At 52.7% G+C, this 11093-nt stretch overlaps 1 protein-coding gene across 4 annotated transcripts in view; it reads right to left on the bottom strand.

Moving 5' to 3' along the window:
• ADA (adenosine deaminase) overlaps positions 1–11093 on the bottom strand; it is a 35064-nt gene that overhangs the window by 6953 nt on the left and 17018 nt on the right. For all 4 annotated transcript variants that reach the window (XM_017878004.1, XM_017878005.1, XM_017878002.1 and 1 more), the window contains 4 exons: positions 5534–5656; positions 2618–2761; positions 1748–1863; positions 450–577 (listed from right to left, as the gene is read on the bottom strand). In XM_017878004.1, coding sequence (XP_017733493.1) covers positions 450–577; positions 1748–1863; positions 2618–2761; positions 5534–5656 — 511 coding nt within the window. The remainder of the gene's footprint in view (positions 1–449; positions 578–1747; positions 1864–2617; positions 2762–5533; positions 5657–11093) is intronic.

Genomic DNA, 11093 nt, shown 5'->3' with positions numbered 1-11093 from the left:
TTTTTTTTGAGACAGGGTCTCCCTGTCACCCAGGCTGGGGTACAGTGGCGTGATCCCAGCTCACTGCTTCTTCGACTTCCTGGACTCAAGCAATTCTCCCAGCCCAGCCTCCCAAGTAGCTGGGACTACAGGCGTGCACCACCATGCCCGACACCTGACTCATTTTTTGTATTTGCAGAGATGGAGTCTCACTATGTTGCCCTGGCTGGTCTCAAACTCCTGGGCTCAAGCAGTCCTCCTGCCTCAGCCTCCCAAAGTGTTGGGATTACAGGCATGAACCACCACGCCTGGCCCAGGGGGATTCCAGTTCCAAGCCTTAAGACTCAACAAAGACACACTTCAGAACTCAGGAGACCCCATGCTCCCTGGTTCTTGTGATTTCTCCCAACTCTGGGTGGGAGACAAGCTCACCCAGGGCCAGCCTCTCCATTCCTTCTCATAAGACCCACCTGGTAGGCCTGGACATGTCCAGGCAAGAGGCTGCTTCCTGGGATGGTCTCATCTCCAGCCAGGTCAATGGCCACCACGGTCTGCTGCTGGTACTTCTTACACAGCTCCACCACCTCGGGGGACCAGTCTGTGGGTGAGATGCCCACCCAGGCTCTGTCACCAGCACCATGGAGAGACCTCCCAGCCTGCCTGCCGTCCCATCCAAACCCCCGCCATGGGAGACCAGCACAAAACAGGGCTCAGTGTCTTCAAATCCTAACTGCCATGTCCTAAACACATGGCCTGCGGAAAACTGCTCTGCTTAGGGCCTCAGTTTCTGCCCTTTTCAGAAAGAACACTGCCGCTGTTGCATAGGGGTGGCCAGGCTTTGCCAAGGCCATGTGTGTAAAGCACCAAGGACAGGACCTGAGCTCAGTAAATGACACGGACCATTCTCTCACCTGGTGTTTCCAACAACACTCATGGTAGGCTTACTCCCATGTGCAGATGAGGAAATGGAGGATCGTTTAACATGTCATCTAAAATAGAACTCACACTAGTATTGTGAAGTATATTGCTAATGTATTATGTACTGTTAACTAATAAAGTTATTATGAAGTGTTTAAGAAAGAATGAATGAACATAGGCTTTGGAACTAAATGTCCCTGGATGAAAACCAGGGTTCGTGCCTTGCAAGAGGCTGCACCTCACTCCACCTGTTTCCTCATGTGTCAAATGGGAATAAGCAATGGTAGTTTTGCTTTACAGGCTGCTGCAAGGATTAGAGGAAATGCATGCAGCTAGCTCTTTGGTTCTCACTAATCCTGAGGGTAGAGGAATGAAGTAAGTGTGATCATTTCCTTGTGACACTGCACAACTGAGGTGTCTTGGTGCACAACCAGAGTGGTGGTGTGACCTGCCCAAGGTCACACAGTGAGGCTGTTCACCATGAGGCACAAACTCTAGAGATCTGATCAGCGTCAGTGACAAGGAAGACTCCTCAGAAATCCTGGAAATCAGGCCTATTCACGGGTTCTGTGGCCTAGACAGGATGGGGCCTGGTCTATGGGGTCTCAAGAGGGGACCATCGGCTGATCAGAATCTAGCCTAGATTTTTTTTTCCATAGTTAAGTTCCTATTTGGTGTTGAGCTTCCTGCAGGGTGGCTACAAAGGCATGGCATCCCTGGGGAGAACGTCTCCAGGAAGTTCTGAGCCTGCCTAGGAAGTCTCCAGTTGTTTCAGGAAGCCCCAAGTTCCTGCCAGTGGGCTCAAGGGGGTGAGACGGGCTGCCCTGGGCAGGGCGGTGATCCTACTCACTGGGCTGGTGGCGCATGCAGCACAGGATGGACCGGGCCTTGACCCCGAAGTCTCGCTCCCCCTCCTGCAGGCCCTGGCCCACTAGGGCCACCACCTCGTCTGGGGTGAGGTCCCCTCTGTGTGAGGAGAGGAGTAGGGATGGGCCTGAGGCAAAGGGAAGGCCTAAAGGGCAGCTCTGGGACTGGGACGGAGGAGGAAGAGGCGGCTTTGGGGAGGATCCTCCTCCCCCACTGACCCACTGCCTCAAAGGAAAGACTGGCAGAGATGCCCCCAGGCCCTAGCATGTCCCTTCTGGCTCTTAAAGCAGCTGCTAGATCTTAGTGGGAGGTGTGTGGTGTTACACGGCCCTCCCCACCCCCACATGGCCAGCATTGCTCAGCTGAGGCCTGCCATGATGTCCACATTCTACATGTATTAGAGTCATGGCTCAGAAAATGGGGCAGGATGGTTTTGTGACACCACTTAGAGATCCATGGGGGCCCAGGCAGGGGGCTAGAAATGGCCAGGCTCACTTCAGTTATGAAGTTAGAGCAGGACCTTTAGAGATCTGATCTGTGTCAGTGACAAGGGAGATCCCTCAGAAATCCTGGCTGGCTAAGCAGGTTAACATTCCTGGACAGCAGGCCTGTGTCCAGAGCAAGACACAGCCAAACACTTGTGCCCAAGGTAAGAACATAACCGCAAGGTGAGGATGGGAACCACGTCTCTTGTGACAGAGTTAAACCCATCTTTCTGAGGCCATGGACCAGCTTGGGGGCAAGAGCAAAGTCTTGCTTGGGTCAGGGATTCCCAGCAGTTCACCCCTCCAGTCTCAGAGCTGAGCCTCCCAGCCACACCCACACCACGGCCTCTTCCAGGCCCATCACTCACTCAGCCTGGTTCCAGGGGATTGGCTCCACTTTGGAATTGGCAAGCAGGTGCGGACTGTACCGCACCTCCACGTACACCACGCCCTCTTTGGCCTTCATCTCTATAAACTCATAGGCGATCCTTTTGATAGCCTCCCGGCAGCCCCTGGGAAGGGAAGAAAGGGGTTGGGACCAACCTTCCCCAAGTCCCTTGGGAGCTCCAGGAGCAAATGACATCCCCAACCCTTGGCAGATTAAACCCACTTCTGGCCCCATTCTCATCCCCCAAACCCAAGCTCTGGGCATTCACTGGATAAGATCCTAGACACTGTGCAAGTCCTATCAGCTGTACTTTGGAACTGCATGCCAGTTCTCCCTCCTCCATCCTGGCTTGAATCACGCCATCTCTCACTGGCCTCCCTGTCTCCATGCTTGCCCCTGTCATCCTGTTCTCCACCCAGCAGCTGGGGTTTAAAAAGGTAAATCAAGGCCGGGCGCGGTGGCTCAAGCCTGTAATCCCAGCACTTTGGGAGGCCGAGACGGGTGGATCACGAGGTCAGGAGATCGAGACCATCCTGGCTAACACCGTGAAACCCCGTCTCTACTAAAAAATACAAAAAACTAGCCGGGCAAGGTGGCGGGCACCTGTAGTCCCAGCTACTCAGGAGGCTGAGGCAGGAGAATGGCGTAAACCCCAGAGGCGGAGCTTGCAGTGAGCTGAGATCCAGCCACTGCACTCCAGCCCAGGCGACAGAGCGAGACTCTGTCTCAAAAAAAAAAAAAAAAAAGGTAAATCAAAGCATAGCGCTTCTCCCCTCAAAGCCCCAATAGCTTTCTGCCATGGAGAATGACATCACAACTCCCAGGTCCCATCCACAAGGCCTGCATCCTCCAGGCCTTGCCAGGCTCCCCAACATCTTCCTTCTCCCTCATTCCCTGAGGCCACCAGAGAAGACACAGGCCTGCTCTTCCCCTTCCCCGATAGTGTCCTACACTGCATCTCTCCCACTCCCCTCGTTTACAGCCAGCTCAAGCTTCACCTCCTCAGAGAGGCCTTCCCTGACTGCCTTATCTTTTTCTTTTCTCTTTTCTTTTTTTTTTTTTTGAGATAGAATCTTGCTCTGTCACCCAGGCTGGAGTGCAGTGGCGCCATCTCAGCTCACTGTAGCCTCTGCCTCCTGGGTTCAAGTGATTCTTCTGCCTCAGCCTCCCGAGTAGCTGGGATTACAGGCACGTGCCACCATGCCCATTTAACTTTTTGTATTTTTAGTAGAGATGGGGTTTCACCATGTTAGCCAGGATGGTTTCAATCTCCTGACCTCATGATCTGCCCACCTCAGCCTCCCAAAGTGCTGGGGTTACAGGCATGAGCCACTGCACCTGGCCCAGACCGTCTTATCTTAAAACGGCCCCTCCACCATTCTCTGGGGCTTTCTTTTTCTCCCAGGTCCTTATCACCACTCAACATTGTGTGTCATACGGTTTATCAGCCAGTTTGCTGTATCCCCTACTAGAATGCAGTCTCCATGTGGCAAGGACCCCTCTGTCTTGTGATGGCTGTGACCTCTCAGCTGAGGACCATGCCTAGGACAGAGTAGCCCAATATTTGTCGGTGATGAAGGTAAGGCTGGCAGGGAAGAGAAATAAGAGAAAAGGACACAGCTGGACAAGTCCAGAGGGACACCTGGATGTGAGAGACTCCTGGGATATAGTCATGGACTTGGATCCTTGTGTCCACACTTATCTGCTATGTGACCCCCCGTTAGTCACCCTCTGACAACAAGGAGTTGTTGTGGGGACAAATGAGTCAAACTTCATAAACCCCACCCGGGCCAGTGCTTGGAGCAGAGCAGACACATGCTCAAAACATTTTCGTTGTTATCACTGCATGTTTGTTCCAGAAGCAAGGCACAAATTGGCCTGCCAGGGCCACTGTGTTGATCACATAACGGTGGACCGTGCTTAGCTGGAAGTTCCTGCCATGAAGAGTGAAAATGAAGTGGTTACTAGAATGTGTGAGGGAAGGCACACAAGTGCTGGGAGAGCCCCGTGTGGGAAGAAAGTGCCCTGTCCAGGGGAGATCAGGCCACTCTCAGGAGAAGGGGTCACTGGAAGTTCTTGCATCTCGAGGATGAGGATGGAGGCCGGGTGCAGTGGCTCATGCCTGTAATCCCAGCACTTTGGGAGGCTGAGGCGAGCAGATCACCTGAGTTCAGGAGTTCGAGACCAGCCTGGCAAACATAGTAAAACCCCATCTCTACTAAAAGTATAAAACAATTAGCTGGGTGTGATGGTGGCTGCCTGTGAACCCAGCTACTTGGGAGGCTAAAGCAGGAGAATCCCTTAAACTGGGAGGTGGAGGTTGCAGTGAGCTGACATCGCACCACTGCACTTCAGCCTGGGCAACAGAGTGAGACTCTGTCTCAATAAATAAATAAACAAACAAATAAATAAATAAGTCATTGAAATTTCTCTCTAGCACTCGCCCATACCCCTTCTGGGCCTTTTCAGTACCTAGTGCTATTCCCCAGCGACTCAAGACAGGGAAAAAAAAAAGCCTTCGAGAGAATCTTCCCCACATCTCCCTGCCCCCACCCCACATTCAGGCCTCCCCTCCCCTCACGACATGAAGCCCTGAACTAGGAGATAGATGGCTCGGGTTCAAGCCCTGCACTGCCTCTGACCCTGTGTTCTTAGCTCCCATATTCTGCCATTTCTCTGTAGAAGTTGAAGCAATTTCAGTCCATTACACCCACATCTCAGAAGGAAAAACTGAGGCCTAAAGGCACTGGAAAGACTCACTAAGTGTACACAATGGTGAGAAAGATGGCTGTGGTTTCAGAGCACCTTCTCGGGCCCCCACAGGCTGAGGGACAGGCCTGGTCCTAGTTGTAGGGATCAATGCTGCCCCAGGACCTGCGGGCTGGGGGCAACTCACGCAATAGCAGGCATGTAGTAGTCAAACTTGGCCAGGAAGTCCGGCAGGGTGAGCGGCTTGTCCATGCCAATGACGTTCAGCAGCCCCTCTGCTGTGTTAGCTGGGAGGGCGATCCCTCTCCTCCTGGAAACAAAACAGTGAGTGGTGGACCAACCTGGGGCAGGATCCAGGCAGGCCTGATGGGCCAGGGTGGAGGAGACTCAGGAGCACCGGCCTCCTCACAGGACCACAGCAGGAGACATGGGCATCTCTCAGTCCAGCTGCTCCCACTAGACAGATAGGGAAGCTGAGAACCAGGACCAGAATTTTCCCAGCACCTTTTACCCCCAATGCACAAGTCAGCAAATCTCAAGGGGGATAAACAGGTTGAAGTTGTGTGTGAGTATGTACGTGTGCACACATGCACGCACGCCCTCCATATCCTTGGTTGACTGATGCTTGGAGACAAAGTGCCAGGGCAAGCTCATGACTTCCTCCTCAGCCCCAGGAGCTGGCATGGCCAGCTGGTCCTATGCCCATTCAGGGGTTATCAGGGTCACTGCAGCGTCACAATTCCTAGGGTAGGGGCAGGCATCAGGACTTCGCTCCTCTGAACTCCATCTGGCACATCAGAGGCTTGCCTGGCCCAGCGCAATGGGAGAGGGCTGGTGGAGGCTCAGGGGAGGGGCCCAGTGGGCTGCCATCCAGCTCAGACCTCTCTCCCCTCCCTGCCCACAGCCACCACAACCAGGCTGGACTACAGCAGCGCTCAGTAAGGGCATGCTGGAAACAGCCCCTCTGGCTTGGAGCCTTCATTTCTCCCCAAGCATCTCGGCCTCCCCTGCCAGCCACGGAAAGCAGGGCGTGAGCTCAGGGGGGCTTCCTCCCTTCAGCACGCGCTCCTGCCTCCTCCTCCCATCCCGGCTCTGCTCCAGCTCACAAGGTCACCTCGAGCCTCAGTTTCCCCTTTTTTTTAAAATAAAAGGGACAGCCAGATAACACCAGACATTAAGAAATGCTTCTAGGCTGGGCATGGTGGCTCACGCCTGTAATCCCAGCACTTCGGGAGGCCAAGATGGGAGGATCATGAGGTCAGGAGATTGAGACCATCCTGGCCAACATGGTGAAACCCCATCTCTACTAAAAATACAAAAATTAGTTGGGCATGGTGGTGCGCGCCTGTAATCACAGCTACTCGGGAGGCTGAGGCAGGAGAATCCCTTGAACCAGAGAATCAGAGGTTGTGATGAGCTGAGATCATGCTACTGCACTCCAGCCTGGCGACAGAGCGAGACTCTGTCTCAAAAAAAAAAAAAGAAAAAAAAGAAAAAAAAAGAAATGCTTCTAACATGAGGGACAAAACAAGAGAACAGACAAAAGCAATCCGAGGAAATGGCACAAAGAACAGATGAAAACCTAAGAACCAAAACAAAAAAGAAATGAATATCCTCAAAGAGATGAGAAGACATAACATCCTTGAAACAAGGGAACATTCAGAACCTAGGAACAAGCGCTCGGACATTTATAAGAGAATACGGCAGCAACTTCAGGATGTAAGAAAAGACCTGGAAGCTAAAAGTGAAGAAATCCTCCACAGAGTAGAACAAAAAGACAAGATGATAAAAAATGGATAAAAGAAAATTCGAAGATTAAATCAGGAGGTCCAGGCATCCAATTATCCACAAAGGAGAAACGGAAAAGTAGGAGGCCAGGCACAGTGGCTCACACCTGTAATCCCAGCACTTTGGGAAGCCAAGGCAAGTGGATCACTTAAGCCCAGGAGTTTGAGACCAGCCTGGTGAAACCCCTTCAAAACAAAAATTCTCCAGGCGTGGTGGTGTGTGCCTGTAGTCGCAGCTACTTGGGAGGCTAAGGTGGGAGGACCACCTGAGCCTGGAAGTCGAGGCTACCGTGGGCCAAGATTGCACCACTGTACTCCAGCTTGGGTGACAGAGGGAGACCCTGTCTCAAAAAAAAAAAAAAAAAAAAGGAAGAAATTGTCAAAGAAACAGAAGTGTTTGACCAAATGGTGTTTGTATGTAAGTTTGTAAGTACTTTAATAGCTTCTGTTAGTAAAATATTAAAATGTTTCCCTACATAAATATGTTTCCTAAACCCCCTGAATGTGCTCCCTTCCCCATCTGTTAGCCCCAGTCCCCATGAGTGCCCAGAGGGTACCACCAAGGGGTCACCCTGGTGCCCACCAGCCTGCTAGTCAGCCCACCACAGCTACTTACCAGTCCCTAATCCCTGTAAAAGCCTGCAGGGGAATGGTGCCCTGGTGCAGCGCTGGCACCTGGAGGTCGGAGCTCAGTGCCTTGGGTTCCCCTGAAACTGCTTCCCCTCCCACTGCTGGCCAGCTGCCCCAAAGTCACCCTCACAAGGCCTTGCCCAGTAACTGTGGCCCCTGAAGAGCCTGTACCAGTTGTCAAACACTGTTCTGGATATCATTCTGGGAACTGCTGGGTAGAAGGCAAGGAGATGACGCTAGGGCTTTGGCTCCCATATTGCCAAACCCAGTGGCCATATTTGCCTGGGACCTGCTGCACCAGCCATGTGCGATTCTCTTCATGGTCTCCCTCCAGCTCCCGGGACTCCACCTGCAGGGGCTCTGCCCTCTGGCCATTCTCTCTCAAACTCTGCCTTTTACTTACCTGGCCAGGTCAACTCATCTCCTTTGGTGGTTTTCAGCTCAGGATCCAGAGGTCCACAGCTTCTAATTCTCTATGCTCACACACCACCACTGAGGGCCTGTGATGTGCTGGGCACTGGGCAGATAGCAGTGACCAAGACAGACTCATGTGTCTGGCTGCCTGCTGAGAGGCAGGCATCTCATGCCACTTTTCCCCTTCCTCTAGATCACTCCCTTCCTGGGTTCCGCATTTCCAAATACGGCTCCTCCATCTACCCAGCTGTCCACACCAGAGACGGGCGCCTCCCCTTGCCCACTGCCAGCCGGTCCCCAAGAACAAATTATTTTGCTTTCTATTTCTCCTCTTCGATTCTTCTTCTCCAGCCTCCCTCCTCAAAAACCATCAAGAAGGACCTTTTCAACACACAGTTTAGACAGAGCAGCCAGGGAAGGCCTCTCTGAGGAGGTGACATTTAAGCAGAAGCCTTGGGGAGGGGGCAGTTCTGGGCAGGGGAGGGGTCTGTGCTAAGGCTGCAGGCAGGAAGCAGCGGGTATAGGAAGCGCAGGGTGGTTGGAGGTCAGAGAGCAGGCATTTCTGTAGATGATGCACCAGGGAGGGTAGGGCCAGGCTGGGCTTAGGAAGGGACTAGGGCTTTGGCTGAAAGCACTGGGAAGGCACTGTAGGATTTCAAGCAGGGGACTAGCATGAAATAATTTACCTTTTTAAAAGCTCCTCTGGCTGCTGCATGGGAAACAAATTGGAGGGAAGCCAGAGCTGAGGCCAGAGAGCTAATGCGGGGGCCCGACAGGAGACAAAGAGCACAGGGACTCCCAGAGTCTCCCACTGGACCTGGCCTCCAGAAGCTGCTCAGACTGAGTTGGAAAGTGCCCATCTGGCCCTAGCACCTCTTGCTGTCCCTGGCCACCCACACAAGCCGAGGCTCCTCATAGGGCCACGCTCTGTTTTTTCTTTTCTTTTGCTTTTTTTTTGAGATGGAGCCTTGCTCTTGTTGCCTAGGCTGGAGTGCAATGGCGCGAGTTCGGCTCACTACAACCTCCACCTCCCTGGTTCAAGCGATTCTCCTGCCTCAGTCTCTCAAGTAGCTGGGATTACAGGCGCCCGCCACCACGCCTGGCTAATTTTTTGTATGTTTAGTAGACATGGGGTTTCCCCATGTTGGCCAGGCTGGTCTTGAACTCCTGACCTCAGATGATCCACCCGCCTCAGCCTCCCAAAATGCTGGGATTACAGGCATGAGCCACCGCACACGCTCTGTTCTTAGATGATCCCTACTCCCTGGTCAGCCACAGCTGCTGTGCTGGGGCACTGTCTAGTCCTCTTCCTGCCTTGGTGGGTAACACAGCCACAAGAAGCCCACCTTCAGGAGCCCAGGGAGGGAGAATGAGCTCAGGGATTGCAGGTCAAGTCCATTTCGCACCCCTATTTACCACATCATCCCGGGCAGGAGCTCTCCCCTCTAAGGCCCTTGGTGCCCTTGTCAGTAAAACATAGTATTTTCCTTGTAGGGGTGCACAGAGGAAGAATGGAAACTTTGCGTGTCTTGACTTGGAAGCCCAATGGTCTGGGTTTGAATCCCAGCTCTGTGACTTAAAGGCTGTGTGACCTTGGCCAAGCAACCCAGCCTCTCTTGGTTTACGAGGTCTGGCGTGTTTGAAAAACATCCAGTGTAGACTAAGCAGGGAGCCTTAGAGAGGTCAGAGAGGCAATGCAGGCGTTGCAGAACTTTAAGGCCCATGTGTGGCTTTGACTCTGAGTGAGGTGGGGAAGCTGGGAATGAGCTGGGAAGACCATGGGTTAAGGCTGTTGCTCCAACTACAGCACTACAGGGCCCATAGAGAGGAAGGCCAGAATAGATAGCTGAGACCAATCAGGAGGCCACAGCACCAGGGAGGGACAGTGGTGGCCCAGACCCGGGCAGTGATCGGAGGAAAGAGCAATCAGGTTCAGAATCTCTGTAGAAATCGCTGACAGGGTTATAAACAAGACTGAGAAATATGTTGAAGTCCCTGAAAAAGGCAGAATCCCGGGAACTGGAGGAAGGAGAAATGGGTGAGAACAAATTAGCAAAGCAGGCCTGAGTCCCAGAGCTTGAAAAAGGGCCACTGAATTGGGCCTAGCAGGGCTCAGGCCAGAGGCTCCCCTCTTCCTTCCATTCTTAGCCCATATTTGTGTGCATTTACAGACACCCATATCTGAGTGTGACAAACTCCCCAGTCCCCTGCCTGCTGACTTCAGGCCAAGCTCCAGCTGGCTCCTGCTGCATGCCATCTCCAAGACCCAGAGGTGGTGTGAGGAATGGACGATCAGACCAGTGCCCCTTCCGGTGGTTCCTTTCCCCTTTCTCTTGGCCCTGCCCGGTGCTCACAGTCCCTGGCTGCAGCTGATGAGCCCTCCATGACCCTTTCATGAGTGCCTCGGTTCGATCTCATCTTGGTGCCCCACTGAATGACCTGATTAGGGGCTTTGTGATACGTTAGCGGCTTGACATGGGCAAAGGCCAGGCAGAGATAAGCCAAGAGGCTTCACCCCACTTAGAGATATAAGGTCTAATTAATAAGAATATTATCATTAAGTGACATTTATGGAGCACATTAATGTGTGCTAGACCCTGAGCTAAGCATTTTACGTGCGTCACTTCACCAAAACCTCTGACAGGGGGTAATGGCCAGGGCCATGGACTCAGGGGCAGACTATCTGGGATGAAACCTTTGCCCTGTGCTTACTGGGCACCTTACTCCACCTACCGCGGCTCAGTCTCCTCATCTGTAAATGACAGCAATAGAGTTCCTATCTTACAAAGTGTTGTAAGGATTCAATAACTTAACCCCGGTAAAGCACTTAAAGAAATGTTTGGCACACAAGAGATGTTAATATGCTTATGCCTTGCAGTTAAATAGGAATTAAATCAGTGGCAGCTTCCTGGGGGA

This window comes from Rhinopithecus bieti, unplaced genomic scaffold (assembly GCF_001698545.2).
Source record: "Rhinopithecus bieti isolate Rb0 unplaced genomic scaffold, ASM169854v2 scaffold_10347, whole genome shotgun sequence".
NCBI classification, from domain to species: domain Eukaryota; kingdom Metazoa; phylum Chordata; class Mammalia; order Primates; family Cercopithecidae; genus Rhinopithecus; species Rhinopithecus bieti.
Note: the sequence above shows the minus strand (reverse complement) of the source record. Positions and strands in the feature narration are given on the sequence as shown.